Source organism: Charadrius vociferus, unplaced genomic scaffold (assembly GCF_000708025.1).
Source record: "Charadrius vociferus isolate BGI_N301 unplaced genomic scaffold, ASM70802v2 scaffold303, whole genome shotgun sequence".
In the NCBI taxonomy this organism is placed as follows: Eukaryota; Metazoa; Chordata; class Aves; order Charadriiformes; family Charadriidae; genus Charadrius; species Charadrius vociferus.
The window spans coordinates 474,711-496,795 of record NW_009647756.1 but is presented as its reverse complement, the minus strand read 5'-3'; the positions used below and the strand labels follow the sequence as shown (position 1 = coordinate 496,795).

At 43.5% G+C, this 22,085-nt stretch overlaps 2 protein-coding genes across 7 annotated transcripts in view; one reads left to right on the top strand and one right to left on the bottom strand.

The window, feature by feature from the left end:
• TOP2B (topoisomerase (DNA) II beta 180kDa) overlaps positions 1-1,542 on the top strand; it is a 46,595-nt gene extending 45,053 nt beyond the window's left edge. Inside the window, exons 35-36 of the mRNA XM_009882170.1 lie at positions 738-847; positions 1,062-1,542. Of these exons, the coding sequence (XP_009880472.1) occupies positions 738-847; positions 1,062-1,223 (272 nt within the window). The 3' untranslated portion in view covers positions 1,224-1,542. The remainder of the gene's footprint in view (positions 1-737; positions 848-1,061) is intronic.
• A 1,032-nt stretch (positions 1,543-2,574) lies between these two features.
• Positions 2,575-22,085, bottom strand: part of RARB (retinoic acid receptor, beta) — a 195,528-nt gene continuing 176,017 nt past the window's right edge. For 5 of the 6 annotated variants that reach the window (XM_009882153.1, XM_009882152.1, XM_009882158.1 and 2 more), the window contains 4 exons: positions 16,246-16,422; positions 8,537-8,741; positions 7,059-7,217; positions 2,575-3,022 (listed from right to left, as the gene is read on the bottom strand). In XM_009882153.1, coding sequence (XP_009880455.1) covers positions 2,826-3,022; positions 7,059-7,217; positions 8,537-8,741; positions 16,246-16,422 — 738 coding nt within the window. In that variant the 3' untranslated portion in view covers positions 2,575-2,825. The remainder of the gene's footprint in view (positions 3,023-7,058; positions 7,218-8,536; positions 8,742-16,245; positions 16,423-22,085) is intronic. The other variant, XM_009882157.1, reaches the window with a different exon arrangement.

Sequence of the window (22,085 nt, the reverse complement as noted above, 5' to 3'; positions counted from 1 at the left end):
CAGCACCCAAAGGTAAGAGATTTGGTGCTCTGCTCTCTGTAGCACAGGTCCACAATCATCTTTGTGAGGAAGCGGAACTGGTGTCTCTAAAATTAGAACCATATTGATTTATTAGTAGATTACTCATCTGTGAGCCTTTTCTGTGACAAACACAGTGTACTGAGTTTTCTTGACAAAAAATGCTTGAACTTTTTATCTGACCTTCACTGGGGGGGAATGTATTTAATAGCTCCCCCCTTTTTTGTTCATCAGTTCTACTGGATACTGCTTACTTTCTTTGATCTTAGCTTTTTACAAGACAGTAACATTTGGTAGTAATTCTAGTAAGTAGCAATTTCTGGCTTTTTAAACCAATTCTTCAGTATCCCGGTTGATGGTTGAGGTTACCAGTAAATTTACTAAATAGTAAAGGTGAATTAATGCTGTGTAATCAGTACAGAAGGTGACTGAAGCCTTGTAGTACTTCAGAAGTCAAGTTGTTGATCTAATGACGTTTGTCCCTGTCTTGAGCCAACAGCTTGAATTGCCAGGGTGAATGGTAACTTTGGAAGAAGGATAAAAGATTTAAAACTGAGAAAATAAAATATATGGTATTTTACTGCTGTTGTGGAGCTTGAGTTGTAAATTAAATTTGAACTTTACCATGTAGACATACTAAAGTAATTTCACTAGGGTTTTTTTTTCCAGTTTGCTGAACTCTGGAGTTTTATTTTAAAAAAGAAAACGTTAAATCATATTCTCTCACCTAGGAAAAGGTAGAGGGGCAAAGAAAAGGAAAGCATCCAGTTCAGAAAATGAAGGTGAATACAACCCTGGGAAGAAAACACCTAAATCAACACCAAGCAAGGTCAGTCCCATCTATGCTCTTTTCTCCTTGTAAAAAGAACCTAATGGATTACTTTACATAAACAGTACATGTTCTTATTAGAGGGTGCCAATATGATAATGGGGGGTTAGGTGTGCTTAGAAATTAAATGTTAGAGAAGGTTTCCTTCAATTCTGAAGACTAAAAGGGAAAACGTACACAGCATCACAACTGATTTGTCTTTTCTTTTCTAAAGAAATCCAAGAAGGCCGCTTTTGACCAGGATTCTGATGTGGAAATCTTTCAGTCAGGCTTTGCCTCCGAAACCGCCCCAAAGCCACGGACAGGCCGGGCTAGAAAAGAAGTTAAATATTTTGCAGAGTCTGATGAAGATGATGATTTTGATATGTTTAATTAAGTGCCCAAAGAGCACAAAAATGTTTTCCAACAACTATCTTGTGTTGTCTTTTTGTCCCTTCTGTCGCAAACTTTTGTACATTTGACTTATTTTATGTGATAATGTAATTGATGGTTTTTATTGTGTGTAGGCATTTTAACATTTTGTTCTTACACCTACAGTTTTATGCTCTTTTTTACTCATTGAAATGTCATGTATTTGTCTGACTGGCTTGTAGAGATGTTCTAGACAGCTGTGCTTAAAGCACATTTTAATTGTCATGGTTGCAACCAGCAAACCTGCTTTTTGAAATGAAGTTTAAACATTAAAAATGGAAAACCACCATGCGTGTGTAAAATTTGGACTAGAGGGACTACTTCTACACACTTAGGGTTTTTTTTAAAATAAATATATTTTATTCTTTGCCAGGAGACTCCATGGAAAAAGGTAAACAGTATATGAACATAGAAAGCATTGTTAAACAATCTCAATGTACAAACAGAGCCAGTGAAAGTACATCACAGACTTGCTAGAATATATAAAAAAAAAATCCACTAGTGCTTTAAATGAAACCTAAGAAACTGACACTTTAAATCTGTTAACCATTCTACCACAGTTTTCACTCTGCTTCATGGTGATTTAACAAGGCCAAGAAGGCAGATTCTCTCCTTGTGTTTCTGGGAAGTCCTAGCTGTACTTCCCTAGCGCCTGGAAGGCTGGACAACCCAGCTCATTCCTGGCAGCCGATTCGTAAGGAAATACCCTAGACTCGCCGATTCAAAAGCTGTAAATGACTCTGCTGGTTATCATCCCATGAAGTTTCCCTAATGGCTTGAGAACAAGTAAACAAAAACATGGTAACACTGAGAAGTGTTTCTGCCTTGGAGGCTATCATTACTGCAGAAGTGTAGTAGTTAGTTGTGTAGCTAGGTCACCAGCCGGGTAAGAAACCACTTCTTTAAATTTTAAAGTGACATCAACAGTGGAACAAATGACATCCGAATAACTGATCTGGCAGTTAATGCTGATACTGATGTTTTTTCTGCTAGTGCAGTGAATTTTTGTATACTTTTTACAAGGAAGGAGATGCAAATTGAGGGCATCAAAGACAAGTTTTCATATTAAACTAAATCAGACGGTCCTTTAAACTTCCTTTTCTGGATGTGTACAGTAGTCCATTTCAGATGGTTGGTGTCTTGATCGGTTTAGGTATGAGAGACAAAAGGAAAGGACCAAACATCCAGTATAGAAAGTACAGCCATACGTTTGTATGTACAAAGTCATCAGAAATGCAACCAGAATTTAAAGTTTGAGATCTGTCTTGTCACCATGCAATCTTGAATGTTCAGAGGAGAAAACAGAAGCTTAACTATTTTTTGCATGAAATGGCTGATTTAGAGTTTCAAAAGTTTGCATTTTCTAGTTTTAAGAGTTTAAACAGCAAGGAGTATATATCGATACATATGAAAATTTCTTGGTCCTTGTTGAGTTTTTATCTATATATATATACATATATAGATATATATATTAAGTCCAGAAACTAAGCAGCAGTAAAAATGTTTCTCTTGCTTTTCATCCCTGTACATAAGGTATTAGGAATGTCTGAAGTAGCTGGAAAATGTCTTATTGCACCATAGGGGATTGACTGACACTGCTGTTATCCACTGAACTAGGTGAGATACTGGGGCTGTGTTCTGCAGTATTTCCATTTGAGGTCGGTGTCAGTGGTTCATGTCCTTCAGAGTTCTCCAACATTTCCTGAATAAGAGGTGGCATGGATCCAGGAATTTCCATTTTCAATGTAATGACACGTTCTGCACCTTTAAAAAGAAAACAAAAAGTCCTTTCTGTTAGTAGGATTCGGTTTTGTTAGCATTGTCAGTGGTAATTTCAGCATATGTTTTTTAATGGATTTGGTGTCTCCTTCTATACATCCTTGAGAATTATGTAAGTGAACGACTTCATTACAAGAAAAAGGAATTAGATGAGGACTCCATAACAAATGAATTTAAAATTATGCCATAGCAACTGATATTACGGTACAGGTAAACTGGATGACCTACTGCTTTTCACAGAAGGAACCAGAATGACATTAAATGATACTGGAAAAATAAATTTAACCATGATCACATAGATGTCTTTATAAATTGGAATATACTTTATAGTTTTCAGTCTGTCCTGGATCTGCAAAGGCTATAGAATGACAAAAATTCTGGTTGACTTATGTTAAATAGGTGAGGCAAATCCTATAAGAGAAGTGCAGCGACGTAAGTCAGAGCTTTCCTCTCCCATATAGCAAACCGTGAAATGAGAATCAGAATTTAACAAACCATTGTTTTATAAAAGAGCAAATACAGGCAAAAGGATACTTATTTTGTGAAGCTGTCTTCTGTAGTTTTCAGGCACCTTCTCTTGTGCTAATTAACCACAAAAGTACACAGAAAGACTAATACTGTTTACATCTGACTTCGCTTAACTGAAGCTAACTGTGTTTTGCCTCGTCAACCATAACAACGGGTATTTTTATATAGAGGTGGCTTTGTAGGCTTCTGTGTGTAGGATTAAACAAAATTACTACATGAAGCGTGACTGCTCAGACAGTGAGCCAACAACTAATACTAGTTTAGGGAAAAAATCCCAAACACTAAACCACACAACAGTGGCTGATGCTCCTAAGATGCGTTAAGGCTGCTTGAAGGCGCCGGCTGTACAGGGAGGACGGCACAAACAGGCAGTTGCCTCACAGTTCACTCCTAACTCGCACACGACGTCAGCACTGTGCGCAGTTAGCACGCAGCGGTACAGCCCCAGCCCCAGCCGGCACTTAAAAAGCAGCCAAGCCCCCGCCTGGCACTGGGCAGTTAACCCTGAGGGAACTGCTGAGGCATTAATAAGTTATTACAAACAGGAATCCTTAAATGTCGGATGGGCAGAACTTCTCAGTGAAAAGGAAGGCTGTTACTGGGAAAAGCTGATCTGTAAAGCAGGAGGGTGCAGCTGCTGCGGTTGTTCCACACTGCTGCTGCTAATAGTGACAGGCGGGTGATGGTCAGAAAGCCCCACGCAGTCAGCAGTTACACTAACGCAGCTTAACATCAGCGACGTTCTCTTGTCAACAAGTGACAGAGCTGAAGGGCTGAAAGTTCAGCTACTGAGTGGTGAGGACCATAAAGAGACAGGAGTATTTTGGAACTACACCTCAAATAAAGTGAGGATATACAGTAAAGAGTCTGTTCCGCACAGAGGCATGAATGTGCTTTACATATTTTGCAGCTGTTGGGAAAAAGCTTTTTCTTATCAGGACAAAATCAGACAGTTTCTAGCCATAAACCTCCAAGTTCAAATACCTGGTCTAACATGTTGCATTCCCAATCATCTTAAAAATTGAGTCTAATGGAATAGGAATCTGTGCTTTTTGAATGTGAAGGAAGGTAAGAAGAGCCAACAAAATTCAAGAGAAAATAGTCTGGTTATTGAAGAATCATTCCAGAGGAGAGAACCTTTGGATATATTCTGCTCGTCCACGCTGCTGCAGTGTCCGTGCTGGAGAGAGCGCGCTGTCAGTCACACTGGTAGCCCCAGAGGGAAAGGGAGCACTGCGTTCACATTTTAACTGCAGAGCTTCAAAAATCATCTACAAAGGCACTGACCAACTTTCCAAGTGAATGCTGATTAGAAAAATCTCTTAAATAACTGTTAGGAACAAAGGGGCAAGCGCTGTCATCGGAAAGATGTTAATTGCATCATTATGCTGAGAGCTGCTCTGAAAACCATGTGTAGTCAGCGCAGTGCTGGTGGACTGAATTTGGCCACATTAAATATCTGCTTTCTGCTGTTACGGAGTAGGTCGGTTACGGTACCATATGTTTGTGTGGTTACTGCAGTGTAGAGCCACAGTAATTTTTCAGGTCTTGCAAACTTCCAGTTTGCTACTGGGATAAGAGAAGTCAGAAGATGGTCTCTTGCTGCAGTCCCACGAAAGCTTGCCGCTTTTGTTACAGTACTTCTAGTGCCACAGACGAATGTAGCTGGATAAGGAGCTCCGGTGTAAGGAGACATTCTTGGTCTTTTCGGTTCATGCTTACTTTGGTAATCATTTTCTGGGATCACGTACCATCAAGAGGCATTATCTTCTAATGTACATCTTTTCACACGAAACCCAAGACACACCCACCCCTCGAGGACATCACCAGTCCTTTGGTATGATTTAGTTTTACTATAAAATATTAATGATATAATTAAAGGTAAACAGTTATGTCAGAATGGAAAAAACGATCCTTTCTTGTGCATTGAATGTGAAGAGACTGAGCCGTGTTCTTCAGGAGTTGGGGGGGGCTCTGGCAAAGAAGCAGGAAAGCGGAAATCAGATTTCCCACAAGCAAGAAGAGTGGAATGAAAGGGCTCCCCTAAATATTTTTATAGCTCAGTACTGCTGGAATTTTATTTTGTAGATTCAGTTGGACGGAGCTTGCTTGAGGGTAAACTGCAAGCTTTAGGTAACCCAGTAAGCGGCTCCTTTTCAGGATACTTTTGCTCCCAGCTCTGGTGTTTCCCTTCTAAGTTAGTCCTTTGGTACTAATCAATCCAATTAAATTGCTCACTTTTTATAAACATAGCTGTAACTTAATCTTTTAACTTAGATATATATTGTTTGAAGTGTAACAGTTTAGGTTTTAATATAAAAAAGTGTATTTATTTGAGTGATTTAACTGCTCCCCCCCCGAAGTCTTCTCAAAAACCGTGTCAAATGAAATTTGTAATTTTGTCAAAAGCATAAACCCAATCTATAGCTGCAAAGGTACCCGTTACATACACGCTCATGTGCTTGCTTATCTATCAGGGGTAACAAATCTGTAGTTGAGTAAACACAGTAAGAAAGTGGAACTGCGTCAATCGCTGTAAAAAATAAGACTTGTGGCACTTGAGACTCCTGTGTACTCAGGCTGGTACATCTCCCACAGAGCTCCTCAGAAGTTTGGAGGTGAACATACATGAAACAGCTGGACACGTCTGAAACTGGGTCTCGGGGAGGTGCAGGGGGACACAAACGAGAGGAGCACAGTCACCTTCCGAGCCGCAGAACAGGGCTGCGCAGAGGCTGCTAACGAGCTGACAAACCGCTGACGGTCCACCGCTACCTTTGAGCCCATCTGCCCAGCCTCCCCTCTCGGGCTGTCCGCGTCGCGGGACAAAGCACTGAGTGGGGAACCTCTCTGATGACATCAAAGCATTCAGCTGTCCCCGTGCCTTAGAGAATTTCCGTGATAGCGCTTAGACTGTGGGTATTTCACATGACCTGTCTAATCAGATACACGACTACACAAAATGTTCAACCGAAACTGATCCGTGTGTAAGCATGGCTAGTTTGGATTGGAGGTGCCAAATCTCCAAAATCCTGGATCAAATCAGTTCTAAATCTGCAGTACGTCAGGCCACAGTTTAGGGGAATTTCGGATGCACAAGTGTTTTCTGCTGTCTGTAAACAGACTTTGGGTTTTTTGGAAGCCATTAGTGCTACAAAGTACATGTTGACCCACACCCCCTTGTAAACGTTAACAAAGGTTTAATTCAGGGGTTTATCTTGACTTAAAACAACTAACAAAGAGTTCATGCTAATGATTTGCTAACCTGCTTATACCTAAGACGTCATTTTCACTGTAAGTTGCGTGAAGAATGTAGCACCATGTATGTTTAAAGCAGAACCAATTTAAACACGGGAGTTACATAAAGAAGGGAAGAGAAAGGTCACAAGGACTTTTCTTAAGATATATTAAAAAAATAACAACCCGGGTCTCCAGGCTAGTTTCCTCTGAAACATAACACTGACAGTTGCTGCATTATTGGGAGACACTGTACCTTTTGCGCTGATGCTACGAAGATCTGTGATTTTCATTAAGATCTTTGGGAACATATGAGGCTTGTTGGGTCGTCTCTTTCGGATATAAATTTTCAGTGCTTCAAGCAATGGTTCCTGAAGCTTATCCACTTTCATTGGTTCTTCAAGGTCCTGGCGATCTGTAGAAAAGTATCATATCACTCGTATGACTTTAAATTTTTTTTTTGTTTTACCAACTCCAAATCACAGAAGCTTCTCCATGTTCTTGATTAGAACTCCATGAATTTCCTCTTTTTCTCCACTCTGTACTGAGTATTCCATAGGAAGAGGATAAACCATGCCTTTCTGAAACTTAGATTCATTTTTCCTTCGCGACTGGAAATCTTTGTCATTTGAGCGGTCCAGAACTATCAGTTTGCTCTTGTACCTCACTCTCCAAGAGGAAAACACTTGGCTGCAAACACTATTTTAGAATTAATTTTGTATGCGTCATTGATACGCTACCTGGGTATACAAAGAGATTACAGCCAATGTGGTTTCTGTATCAATACTAAACCAAAGTGAGTTACCATCAGGTATCAGCAGATGGCAGTGCTAGCTTGAGTGACAACAAACGCCACCCGTAAACCAGGATGCACCCGTCGCGCATCAATGACATCTCTGAACCCATCAATGCTTTTGATGGGTTATGGTTAGAGACACAAAAAATCGGAATGGTTTTGTACCAAAGGGCCGCTGTCGGCAAAGACTGACTCCTGCTGGTTAAACATTCTCTAGTAGCACCCACTTTGTGTATCAACAAAACAGCCCAACCAGACAAGGTGTGTTTCTATTGCTAGTCCAGATTTTGCAGAGGAGGAGAGAGACTAGGGGATTAAACCAACAGAAATTTACAGAGGATTTCGGAAATTATCCGAGACTTTGCTTTTTGTATTTTAAAACCATGATTTTACCCGATTTTAATTGACAATGTCCCTTTCAAGTTGTAATCAGCCCCCTCCAAATCATGTCATCAGAACCACTATGCTAATTTCAAAGTATAAGCTTTTTTTGTTTTCTAAAGAAAGTTATCACCAATGACTTCTGTGTGAATGTAGCTATATGCATACGTATGCAATTATATTTATAAGTAAAAGCTGCCTAACGGGCATCTTGCCGTAACAAAGGTCATTCATACAGGTACCCGTAATACCGCTGATAAAAGAATGCAGCAGAATATATCCTTTAGTCCTTTATCAGGCAAATAATAGGATCAGTTGCTCGACAGAATGATTCGATTCATTTAAAAATGTATCAATAATAAAACCAACAACTATCACCTGTGGAAAACAAACCTTTAGTGTTAAGTGGTTTCTAGAGCACATACAATCATATTACATATATCTACTTTATATATATGTTTTAGTACAGGAAAGCAAAACAAGTAAAACATAAATGAAGATCCTATCGTGTCTGTCCTTTTCAAACGCATCCCATCCCAGTTCGTGCTGTACGATACCTCCACAGATTAAGCAGATGGCACTCAGGAGACCGGTTTCTGTATCATCCATTTCCAAAGGCAGGAGCTGGTTGGCAAACGTGAACACGAGATCAGTCAGCGGGCCAAATCCGGCGTTGTGCATCTGAGTTCGGTTTAGGGTAAGGCCATCTGAAAAGGTCATGGTGTCTTGTTCTGGTGTGTATCTTGTGCAAATTCTGAGGATCTGTGGAAGGACACACACACACAAAAAAACCCACAACTGAAGAATTCAATCCATGAGAGGTTTGTTGCATTTTCTCGATGTGGCAAACGACCCACGGAACTGCAGTACACCGTCACGTCAAAACAATTTGAAATCAAACTCCGGTTTGTTTGGTTCTAGTAGCACAAAAATTTGCCGGTACAACATAAATGTACTTGATTGTCTATTGGTATTTTTTATAAGAGAAATTTAAGAACAGAAATTTCCCCCCTAGTTACGAAATAATCAAAACTTCGATGCAATTCTCACCACTTAGGTCACCAACACTACCATCATATTGACATAAATTGCTCTTTAATTAATACGCTGTACGCACCTAAATATAAAACGCTATTGCACCACTGGTTCAATCCAGCAAGATCATAAAAATGCCTCACCTTTTCAAACATATACATACACATTTCATTGATTTTGGGGATCAGTCTCGCGTGACAGCGCTTCTTTGGGCTGTGTCTTTGCTAAGTACAAAGCGTCTCTGCGGTACCTTGTGTGAGTGCGCGCGGGCGCGGACAGCTGTGAGCTGGCAAAAGAGGCCAAACGTAACTTGTGCTTCGTGCTGCCTTCCCTTCTTCTGCGACAGCAGCGAGGAAAACACCGTGCTGTGACCGCAATCCCTGTGTGAGGGCTCCCTGGAGAGCGGCGCGAAGTCCTCCGCCTCCTGAGCAGCTGCACTTACAGTCTCCACCGAGCGCCGCTTGCCTTGCCAGCCTGGGAGCTCGCACCGGAGCGCATTATCAAACTTAACTGCTGCCACCAGCCCGGCCAGCAGCCTCAGGAGTTGGCCCAGCTTTTCTTTTTTTCTGGTTGTTGTTGCTTCCGCGTGCTGTAACACCGAACCTCCTCACCAGCCCGCTGAGAGCCTTCCTTGAGGCTCTGGGTTTTCCCCATCCCACGCTCTGGGCAGTGCTGGTCAGGGTGCGTACCCTGCCCGCCCCGTGCAAAGTGCATCTTCCCACTGCTGAGGGCGTCACTTGCTCCTCTATGAGCCCCGGCACTGTTGGTCTCGGCATATTTGCTTGTGTGCCAACAGCCACCCAGCACTGCCCCCAGATGAAAGAGGGTTCGAGGGGAGGATGGGGATTCACACCTCTAACTGGACACGGAGGAATGCAAACCACATGAATAAACCACTGAGGATGCTCTGCGTTTTGTTAGTAAACGCCTCTGGGTAACGGCAGCATCAAGAGCGCTGTCACGGCAGAGGTGGCAGCACAGGCAGGAGAGCGACTGCGCCAACGCTTTCTCCTCTCGGAGCGAGCCCAGGATGTGTCCCGCGATAGACTCTGTACGGCACGGGCTCATTTGTACAGCTGCTATTAAGGAACACCACCTTAAGGATCAAATAAAAGACATGCCCATCGTGTTGACATATTTCCGTTATACATATCAATGCTTACTGCTTGAAATAATCAGAGGTGGGAGAAGGCCTATCCCTAAACTAAACTAAACTAAGCCCTTGCAGAAGCCGAGTTGATTAGCTGAGCTCACACCACAGCTGTATTTTTTCAGGGCTTGACTGTATTTATTTCCCATACAGTCATCCTACTCGGTTTTAAAGATTCAACAAAAAAGATTTACACCAATGTAAGTGAGCAGAGGGAGAATTTTAATTACTCCTATAGCTGCCGAAGCTCTGAGTCAGAGGCCCCGGCACTTGGCAGCTGACCAGTCTGGGCTTGGTTCTCCCACTTTCATCTTTGCCTGGCAACGCTGCTCCAAATAAGCAGGGAGGAGAACGAGGAGGACACGGCACGTAAGAGACCTACAGGGAAGCTTTTATTTCTCTTCTTAAATTCCTTGGTAAGAGACTTAATAGGGTGTATTTCTGCAGAAGGCTCTTCAACTATTTTCTATCTCCGCAATAATCTTATCTCACACTGCGGGTATGCGTTGAGGCACTGAGACTCTCTGTGGTTGGACCAGGCATGTTTCACATCGTTCTCCTAACCCTGAATTAGAATAAGCTCTTGAAATTACTTGAATCAATGACCGAGACGGGCACAAATACAAACGCATGGCACTCAAACTCTTCACTGACCGCAAATTCCCCACTAATATAAGTGATCTTAAAAGGCTGCTGGTAACCCCAACGGTTTTATGTAACAGCTGAAGTGTATTTCATGATTATTAGCAGAAATTAACATTATAAAACATGGCACCCTGTCAATAAGAGACCGCACGTTTACCATATTCTGCGCTGGCAGTAACCACCGGCAGTTCTCTCCCCTCAAGTTCGCTGCTGGTTATCCTTTTAAATCATTAAAAGGATTGTATAGAAAGGAGAAGTAACATGCAGAGTTTGTTGTTTTCAAGAAAAGCAAGGTTTGAAAGCTTGGCACATTAATTGAGAAACCCAAGAGCTACTTGGTTTACTTCTCTAATGGCATGCAAGAGAAACGGGAGTGCGGCTCTTCCCACCTGAAGCCTGCACATGCAGCAGCTGCCTCCCAGCAAGGGCGCGTGGCCCGTGCTGATGAGGCATCCAGCTTTTGGAGGAACAAGGCTCTGTACTTCTTAGGTGGTACTGGTTTTCCCTTAGCTCAAGCTGGGGAGAAAGGCAGCCCCTTTTATGCTGGTGCTATTTTAATTTATAATCCTTAGCAATGAGAGTTCTTCCCTCCACACCTTCAGGACTCCCAGCCCAACAAATTGGCGGAGCAGGACTTGGAGCTAAATTGGGCAACACCGCGGTGTCTCCCAAAGGTTGCCGGCAGCCTCCCCCGCAGCTGCCCAAACAGGACCCACAGATACGGTTCCTCCATATCCTCCCTCCGAGGGTAAGTCTGGATACCGGCTGCCGGGACTGCACTGCCCAGAGACTCCCAGCCCAGGGGGACTGGGGTGCCCTGGAGTGGTCATCCCCAAAAAAAGAGGGGCCAAACGTGTGCCTCCTGCCATACAGCGGGCTGCTGCCTCCCTCACTGCGAAGCTCTCCGTGCTCACCCCCCGGTGCCATACACCCCGCTCCGTTCGGGGGGTGCGTGCTGGGGGTGCTCAGCAAAGACCTACCAGATCATCGCCCCTCAACGGCTAATGCAGAAGAAGTCTTCCAGGCTGGATCCTCATCGGGAAGGAATTTGGGGTTGGGTTATTCAGCCTAGAGCCCCTGTGGGCACACACAGAAAGAGACCTGCGGGGCCTTGCAAAATTTATAATTAAAACATAAATTTCCTGTGGAATTTAGCTACTTCCATGCTTAGAGAGCGAGTAGGGGGGCTTTTTGGAAAAGGCAGACTTGAGGCTGTCACACCTAAACGCTGCGCCAGCTGTCAGCCGGAGGCAGCAGCAGTGGCTCTGCCGGGCACCGGCACAGCTGAAGCTCCACGATGTGTTTTCTGCAACGCACTTAACTTGACTGCAGCAATCGGGTCTCAGGTTTCTCCTGCATTCCTTCGACATTATCCCACAACACGCTGTTATTAAACTCCGAGACAGATCGTTTGAATTTATTTTTTTTTTTTTAAAATTTGTATCCTTCATCAAGATCTGCAAAAATGCGGTGGATATTGCTGATTCGCTGCTAAACCTTTCTTGGGCAAACTTCCAGTGTCAAAGTGAAGCTGATTTCAAGCTCATATTCACTGAAGAACATATGGGAAATGTCAGCACTTCAAAATAAGAAATCACGGTATCTTTCTCTGTTTTAAACTGCACCGCTGTCTAGAAGACATCCTCCTAATGTCCTCAATGTTGTTTAGATTTTGTAACCAAGCCAAGTATTTTAGTTGTCACTCTGCTTTTAAATGCCACTTGCAGCCATAAATAAAGTCCTTGCCCACAATTAAAGGACCCTTTGTTTTAAGGAATATTTATATCTTAAAGCATCTGGGGTTCCTATGAGCCAGTTACAAAGTGCAAAGCAAAAACCCTACAGGTCACACAAAACCAAAACCAGCCAGAAAGTTGCATTTACAAAATCATTGCTACCATAAAATCGTTACTCATTTTAAACAGATTAGTTAAAGCAAGCATTTTTTTGTTTTGTTTTGTTTAGGAATCCTGTTGTTGGACGCTAGCTGCCTTCGTTGGCTGGGATGGCTTCCCGAGAGGAGAAACCCAAGCAGGTGACTCTGAAACAATGAACAAACCTCCATGGCACTGCCATACCCCACCAGCTCGGGTTGTTCGCGCACACAAGTGCCTTCCTACCATTAGGGTTTTACAACAGAAAGCAAAAATGACGTTATTGAGGATTAGCACTCCCGGATTTCTCAGGTTTTGAGTCAGGCTGGACTCCAGGCTCTTTCCACATTCATTTCGCCAGAGCTCGGTGAGGCTGGGGATGTTTGACCGCTGCCAGGCCAGCGTACCAGCAGACAGAAGCACTCGCTTTTACGAGGGTTACTGACTGAATTTTAGCAATATTTATCCCTGAAACTTTTGGCACCAGAGCAGATATAAATTCCACCATCCCCAATCGGCGCCTTGTGAGGCTTGATGTTTTTCCCCTTCCAGAGATTTTGGTTGTTTGTATATAAAACATTTCTTTGGCCCGTAACCAGCGGAGTTTACTGAGCTCAAAGCACTATTTCCTTCATCAGCCTGTCGTGGTGGTGGGAGGGGTGTTTCAGCACCCACGGCCGCAGGAACCAACTGAGCAGAGCCTTCAGCAGGCTCTATAAATGCTTAAGACTCCTCCACAGCCCAGAGACGGTGCTGCTGGGTGGGTGGGTAGTGAACTGGGGTCCTGCTGGTGGAAGGGGAGCCTGGCCACTCCACCTGGCCAGGGCTGGGAGCCCCACGCTACCCCTCGGCTCTGGGGACACGTCCAGGGGACTGCACAGGAGCGGGATGGTGAGCGCAGGGCAGCCAGGCTCGTCCCACGCTCGGCAGAGCTCAGACAGCGGACCACAGGCAGGCACCGGCAGCGGGATGGGAAACGGTGCTCACTCCGTGTCTCCACGTACAAAATAAAACGTTTGAAACACCCCTCATAATTAGGAGAACTAGCTTGCTGGAGGCGGGGAATGTGCACTATTACAACACTGCTCCAAGTGCTGAGGTTTAGCTTAAATAAAGATACAGAGCGGCACTGCAATTCCGACGATGTGCAGGTGATGTGGGTTTAATGGATATGGGCGTTTCACGGACAGCACACGCACTACGCGTTACTGTGCTCGTGGTAATTATCCCTTTTTCTTTTTAAGCAGGACGTAAAACAGTTGCAATAAAGCTTGTGTAAATGTCGCACGGGAAAGTTAGGACTCTTCATGAAAGTGATCTTATCTGCTCCTGTTCTTGAAAAAGCCTCAGCTCCTCCCTGCTACGGGTAGCTGTGGCACTCGCTATGCCCTGCTTGCTCGGATGTGTCACCTTCTCCGGCTTCATAAAAAATAAAAAAGAGCATGAGCAGGTGATGGGGTCTCAGTAAAGTTTATAACTAGAGCTTGAAGGGTGCCACATGGCCACAAAGTAAAAGTGGTGAACTGTATTAAAGAATCGACCCTTTCTATCCATTAATTAGTTGAAATAAAGTCACCGTTTACCACCTGCTTCATTATTCTTTTTCTAATCTGGCAACTAGGCTTTTATTTAGTCACTTTGATCAAAGGCTGTGAAGTGCCTTTATCCAGGCACTTCAGATAAAAACCGCTAGCAGAAAGGCTACCCCTAAATACTTGACATTATCCAGCCGGTGTTGGTGACACAAGCAGTGAGTGGAGCTGCTGGGGGGACCCTGTGCCACTGGGGCTGTGCAGGATCCTGGGGTAAGCTCCCACTGCCCACCCCAAAAAAGAGTGCCAGGACCTCGCAGCATACTGAGCAATCACAGAATTAGGGTATGTTTTTTTTCCAGCAGCTACAGAGCCAGGGCACGGCAGCAACAAATAGGGGGTGGCAGCTTAAGGCCTGAAGTTTTAGGGGTAAAGAGTTTAGACGTGCAGATTCTTGCTAAATCCTGACTCCTCCCCACCGTTTTTGGGTAGTTTCTGTATTAACCATTTCGTTACTGGTTACAACAGCAAAGCACAAAGCAGTTCCCAGCCCATACATCTGGCAGAATGCACTTTAGGCAACGCCACAGGTTACCTTTCGGGGTAAGGGGAACGTAACTGTGTCTTATCAGGACAGAGCTGGCGATGACAGGCGTGCAATTGGTAACGAATGGCCCTGCTCTGTGCAGGGGACCACACACAGTAACGAGGAGATGGTCAAGTCTGAATGAGGGCCTGGACCAAGGGGACAATGAGAGGTGAATCTCCAGCATGACAGGGCAACCTCAACCTTCCCTTTTTTTATAGGCCAGAGAATGAGAACCCTTCCCCTCTCCCACCCCTCTTCCTCCTTCATCAATGTCCTTTAGATGCAATTCTTCAAAACCGCTTTTGACAAAACAAGAGGAAAAGGTCACAGCAGTTAATGTCCTCCTCAGTATGATCCTGTTTGAAGCAATGCACTTCTAGAAATTCCAAGATAATTACTTCAACTTCAAATTCCCCAGTTTAAACTCCTGGGTCGTGCCAAAAAATACACCTACAGTATCCATGCTACAACAGGCTTCTTGGCCATGCTTGGCTTAATGAAGACCTGAAGGTTTGTACTCAGAAGAAAACATCTAAAATATGTTTAAAACACATTGAAAATACTATTTTACTGAAAGTTATTGCTATGACCAAGAACAAGAAGCATATTTGCAACTAAAAGCCTGAAGACCTCTAAGGTCTTGAGAAAGAAATGCTGAAATCCCAGAGGGTTCCTCTGAAGGTCAACGTGACAGAAAGAACCGGAGACAAAGGGAAGGAAGACAGCTTGCCTTGACATAGTGGCAAGGTCTGGAGAAAACCTCCAAGTCCATCCGCACAGCTCCCTGCTGCAGGTTGTACGTTTGCCTATTTAAAATTAAATGACATTTAGCTAAAATCTGTACAGAGCCCATTACAGCGTCTACTTCCACAGGTGCCTGCAGCACTGGTGAAAGCAGGGGGATGTGCGCGCCAGAGGCTCGCGCCTGCCAGGCTCCGGGCACACCGGGTTCCCCTCTACAACCCGCAAAAACCTCACTCTGAAGATTTGTCTCTTGTTCCTCAAATTACCTCATGACCACAGGTACAGCACGTTCCTAAAACATTATACAGCGGACTGTCTTTCTAGGTATCCTTTATACAGAGCGTTAGGTTTTGGAGGGAGGAGGAAAGAGATCTCTCTTCCATGTTAACAATAAGGAAGTTTTTCCAAAGTTGCACACATTTCAAGTTAGTGCCAACAATACCAAAACGTGCCCTTCTTGCAACTATACCAAAATCCACCAACTACAAGGACTTATTTGGAAAAGTATGCTCATCCCCTATAACACATGTCTGTAGACAGGCTAGAGCCCACTCGTGAGCACACCAGATTACCTGGTGAGTTCAATTTTGCAACCGTAAGGCCGGGACAGTATTTGACCCCCTCTCCCTGTCTATTACAGTAAAAAGAGCAATAGAAAATACAGGAGTAGCATAACAATGATGTTAAAAATACATACCAGTATATCCAGGCAGGCTGCTTTAAGTAGAGTTATCTGGTCTGCAATGGTCAAACTTGTAAAGCCTGGCAATCGCTTTGCAAATTCCACTATTTTAATAATGCACTTTGTTGCAAGTTCACTGAATTTGTCCCAAAGCCCGAGGTCCAGTCGAACCCGATGATCTGCGCTGGAGTTCTGGAAAGACAGACAGAAGGCACCATAAATCAACAACGTCCCTTTTCAGTAAATGGTGTTCAAGGGAAAGAAACAACAACCGAGTCTTCCTTCCAGAAGTACTTTCTATTAACATTCCAGGCATTTTCTGCAGCTTGCTCTTGGGATGATGCTGGTTTTAAACTTGGATTAATCGCCTGAAAATTCCTTGGATATTTCTCTGTTACTTACGATTGCAGAGGCCATCTGTACAAGGAATACAAATGAACTTAAACATTTCCAAATGCCACTATCATTATTCTTCCTTGCCACTATATAATAAGTGCATTGAGAGAGACAATTTACAGTTGTACCCCAGAAAATATAAATGAACAGTGGAACAAGAATATCGGGTCCTCATCTGGAAAAAGCAGCACAATATTTGGAACATAGTTTCACATACTTAAGGTCTTAGCAAATTAGTTCTACTTAATTTATCTGCTCTGTGGCTCTGCAAGAGTTTTACAGCTTTCTCAAGCTACAGTCTCCCATGAATTAAAGAGCATTTCTTTACACAACGTTAAGAAAAACACCATGTGCGCTGATGAATGCTGTATGCTCATTTGATGGCGCATCCAGCACATACCCTACTGTTTGAGGTGTTACAAGGACATTCCAGCTGCACCTTTCAGAGGCTGTTTTTATATATTCATGTATCTTCATCAAAAAGTCCGTAATTTGCCAGGATGAGTAGCAAATTTATGTTAAGTTTGTGAATGAACTAATGTTTTCATACATTCAGAATAACCACTCAACCCTTGAAAAAGTTTAACATGTCGGCCAAGAAGCAGCTGACTCAAAAGTTACTGTGATCTATTTGACACTAGCCCAAGAAAAGATGGGGGCATGGGGAGACCTGGTGAGTTGTTTCCAACACACCCGTGATTCCCGTGTGGTGACGAGACTTTCAGTGGTGCCCAGTGACAGGACAAGAGGTAACGGGCACAAGCTTGAACATAGGAAGTTCCATCTTAAGATGAGGAGGAACTTCTTTACTTTGAGGGTAGTGGAGCACTGGCACAGGCTGCCCAGAGACGTGGTGGAGTCTCCCACTCTGGAGACATTCAAAACCCGCCTGGACGCCGTCCTGTGCAACCTGCTGCAGGTGACCCTGCTCTGGCAGGGGGGTTGGACTAGATGATCTCCAGAGGTCCCTTCCAACCCTGACCATTCTGTGATTCTGTGAAATGGGTAACGACAGAGCTCTGAAATACCCGTGGCCCCTCTCCTCCTTCCCCAGCATGCAGCATATTCCCATTTTGCCAGCATTCCATCCAATGCGACGTGGGATGCAGCCAGCATGACGGTCCCCCCACCATCTCACAAACCACCAGGTTTAGTGTGCATTGCAGCTGCATTCGGCATCTGGGCGATCGCCTCTTCATTGCAAGAGGAATTTTACCTGTAGAAATATGCTGGTAATGAATTTGCAAAAGGTGCTGAGCTGCAACCACAGAAAACGAAAGGCAGAGTTTCTCTCTTCCATGTCTCATCTGAGCTTGTTGACTAACCAAGACGGAGAGAGGCATCTCCAAAAAAAAGGCCCACCCACTCCAGTTAGGTACCTAAGGCAGGTAGGGGAAAATCCCCTCACATGGCAGCTTTCTCCCCAGCCGATGTGATTAGCTGCCTTAATCTTAGCTGGTTGAAGATAAAATATTTCATTAACTTTGAAATTAAAGCTTAATGAGAGGAGCCTCAACCTAAAAGTCTAACAGACACGGCCATCAAAAAGCGTTCAGTTTACACAGATCACACTTTCTTGGAGGAAACATCTCTAGTGACTCTGCCACCATCGCTGCTGATGGTCAGGATGTCCAACTCCTCGGAAGCCCTTGAATCCATCAGCTTTCTTCGGTTCACAGGAAGCACGCAGGGCCTGAAGAGGTCGACAAGGGGACGTGGGGTGAGCTCAGCTTGGCTGTGATGCTCTTTCACCCGCTCCCGTAGCTGCCTTTGCAAACACCACGACCACCACTGGTCACGAAGGGGAAAGTCTCGATGGGTCCCCAAGAGCACCAACAGCCCAAAGTTCACCCTGACTTGCAAGAGGGCGGAGATTTGAGCCGATAATATTTACACCAGACCCTTATTGAAAAAAAATAAATGCTAACCATGCTGAACAGTTTGAAGGTGCATACATGCTCCCCCCCGCTTCTGCTCTTTTTAAGGGGTAAGAAATTATCTTCATCATTTCTATTTGAATTTTTATTCTGGGAACTTCCTCAATTTGTTTTGGTTTGGTTTGGTTTTTTTTAAATGTCAGAAGAAAAGATAGAAGAAAACATCTTTATAATCTTAAACCTAAAGAATTGCCTTCAAAATGGTCCTAAACTAATGGGTTAACAGTCACTGTAATGCCCTTTGAAACATTTCTTTCGGCTACTGGAGTATGCATCCTTCAGATTTATTTTATTTCATCCTCAAGGACCTTGGTGAAATACAGTACATTGGAGGAAAAATAAGATCAAGATGTGCAGTCATTCAGGCTGTAATTAAATTTAATAGGCAGTTTATCCAGTTCATAGAAAGATGGCATAGCAGAGAGCTACACAAAGCAGAGCCTAAAGCAGGAAATCATTTTACAATAGGGTATCCATCTGGAAAAAAAGACGTTGCATGAAACCAGCAAGTGTGAACGAAATCTTCATCAGTATCATATGAGGTTACTTTATCATGCTGCAGTACCAGCAACAGGAAGTTTGACGTGTCTTCTATTAAGAGTAATGCACGGCCGTCTTAACAAATGTAAATCTAACTCACTATTATGCAAACTGAAGAGAAGGGGCAGTTAATAAAACACAAAATAACCCGGTGTTTTATTACGCTGGGTGCCAGATTCCTCAGCGTTGGAGCTAATGTGGTTTACACATTATCTTTGAGATGCTACAAACGGAAAGACTTTTAACATTTTATTTGGTAACAAATGTAGTGGCAAGTGTCACGGAAAATAGCTGGATTTTTAGCAGCATTTCTGAATATGTAAAACCAATATCAATGTATAGGTTGAACAATAAAACACGGGGTTAATAAAATGCATGTTAGAAGCAGAAACTCTGATTAAATTTGCCTGGGGATCTCCTCTAACCATGCTGTGAAAAAGATGCAGACGCTATGACTTTTGCTGAATATTTTACTGAAGCAGTTTTTTAGGTGTCTTTTCCAGGAGCAGCCTTGCATGTTTTTCAGGCCTTTGCACCAGCGCACATATGGTGGAACAATACTGTAATACACCCTAGTGGCATCTTTATCAGTGGAAAAGCCCAACCTTGCTATGAAATCCAATTAAACAGCCATTTTTGCCACATAAATTGATCCCATTTTTTCCATCATTTTTGTTTTTTCATTGCAGGCTGCTCCATCTCCACATTAATGATACGGGATGAGGTACTCGCAGAAACGTACACAGTAGCAGAATCCCTACTGTCTTTAAAATCCACTTTACAAATGAAACAAGGCTCACAGGGGCACTCTGCCCTAATCAGGAACACTTGCTATGCCTCTTTAGTAAAAGCAGCAATGCACTCCAGCTCCGGGGAGCTCACCGAGGACCAGAGCACACGTCTCTGCTCAGTCCCAGCATCAGGAGATATCTATATATATCTATATCTGTATCTTCCTCTGCAATGGCACGGCACAATAGCTGCATGACTTCTAAGCCCAGCATTTACAAAGGACAAAATGCCACCGAGATGCAAAACCTCTCCGGTTCCAGCCAGCCAAAAGCAACACAGGAGGACCCGCAGCAAAGGTCCGCAGAGTCAAAATTCTTTTCTGTTTTATCCTCCCTTTATCACGAGGCTGGATGTTACACAGCTGTAGACTTACAAATAATACCAGTCTCGAGGGACAAGCAGTATAGTTACACTCAATTATACTATAAAGTATGACATCTCCAGAGAAATTACTAAGGCACTCTCTCTTACCTGGATGACAGTAATAAAACAGATCTATTTATGATGGACTTTTGAAATCCATTACGTTTAAACAGCTTGCTGATTCTCATCATCGGCAGAACTACACTTGCCACTGCCCACCAAATGCAACTGTTAAGTCAAATGACCCAAGGAATTTAATACGACTGCTATTCTCCCATTATTTTAAGTAGACTTTTATTAACTATGCAAAGTATGGTAATTATTACAGATAGGGACTCTCTTTCTTTTTAAAGAGCAGATGGATATAAAAAACCATAATTGAAAATGCTTCACCAAAACCATTTTTGAACAGGTAAAAATACACAATGGGGGGAAAAGAATCACCACGTAACCTTTCCCTCTGGGAAAATGCAAGGCTGCAGTGCTCAAGAGCGAGAGGAACCAGATACGCAAGCCAAATGTCTGAACAGATTTTTTTTTATGACTGTATCTCTGCGAGGTCTTTTTTACTCCACTCTCTTATACTTAAAATTCTTTGCTCTTTTTAGCAGCAAACAAAATAACATTTTAAATCAGTCTAGATCACGTAACCGAAGGCACACAGGGGCCACGCTTGCAGAACAGTTTCTTCTGTCTGCCGTCTCTTATCAGTACGCAAGTACAAAGCTTATGAAATTCAACTGAATCCACATCGATTCAATACACTCACTTCTCAGCTCTCGCTTACAGAATTAAATAAAAAACTCCAAGGTTGCAAAAGCAATCTGTGTGCTCTGCAGTGTGAGCGTGCCATGCTTCATGACTGCTAGCCTGCAGAACCAGGTATAAAAGCAGGACTGGTGGCAATCTTCTACCCGTACGAGCTTGTTACCATCAAGAAAAGCAGAGTGGCGTAGGGTTATAGCTCTCCTTGGACTCAGCATTCAGAAAAAGGGCTGTGTGCTCCTTTTTTTTTGACTTTTGGTCTCTATCTCAAGTGTCTCAAAAGGCAAGATTATTGCCTGAGCCCTGCTTTTTGATGGTGGTGTTGTCTAAGCACTGAAGCTGTGCTCCTCCCACCAGCACACACACACCTTCCATCTCCCAGATCCTCCTGGATCCTCCACCGCTGCAGAAAGGCTTCTCCCCGGCTCCTGGGCTGAGGGGCAGCTGGAGATGAAGATGACCCTTATTCCAGCCCCAATAGTACTCTGTCCCTTTTCCACAGCTGGGCAGAGCCAGTGTTTATAAAAATGAGCTCTTAACACTGAATTCCTACCTAAAAATCCGGAGCGGTGGCCACACCTTAACTGGATGAGAGATTTAAATACTTTGCATTTCACACAGAGACTATGAGAATGCAGCAAGAAGACAGCATTTAAGCACTGCTGCTATTAGTTTTGACACAGCTGTTGAAGGAAGTTGTATCTCTCTCAAAGATTCAAGGTAAGCCAAAAATAACTCTTTCAGTATAATTTTGTTATTGCAACTTGTATAATACCAAAGCATGACAAAGCAGCAGGGACTTCAGCCACGTGCAGCTCACCGCTGCCGACTTCCAACAGACCAACAGTAAACCCAAGAAATCTCTTTCCCCAAGCTGTCCGATCTGGCCTGAGATACGAATGACCAATATCCAGCCTCAGAGAGAGTGTGGCCAGCTCATGGTTACCTGGGACCCACAGACAAACCAGATTCATCCATGTAGTACTTAGATCCAGGTGCTCTCAGGAAGGGCTCTGAAATTCCAACAGGGACATAATAAACTCACCGTGGGGGTCAGCAGGA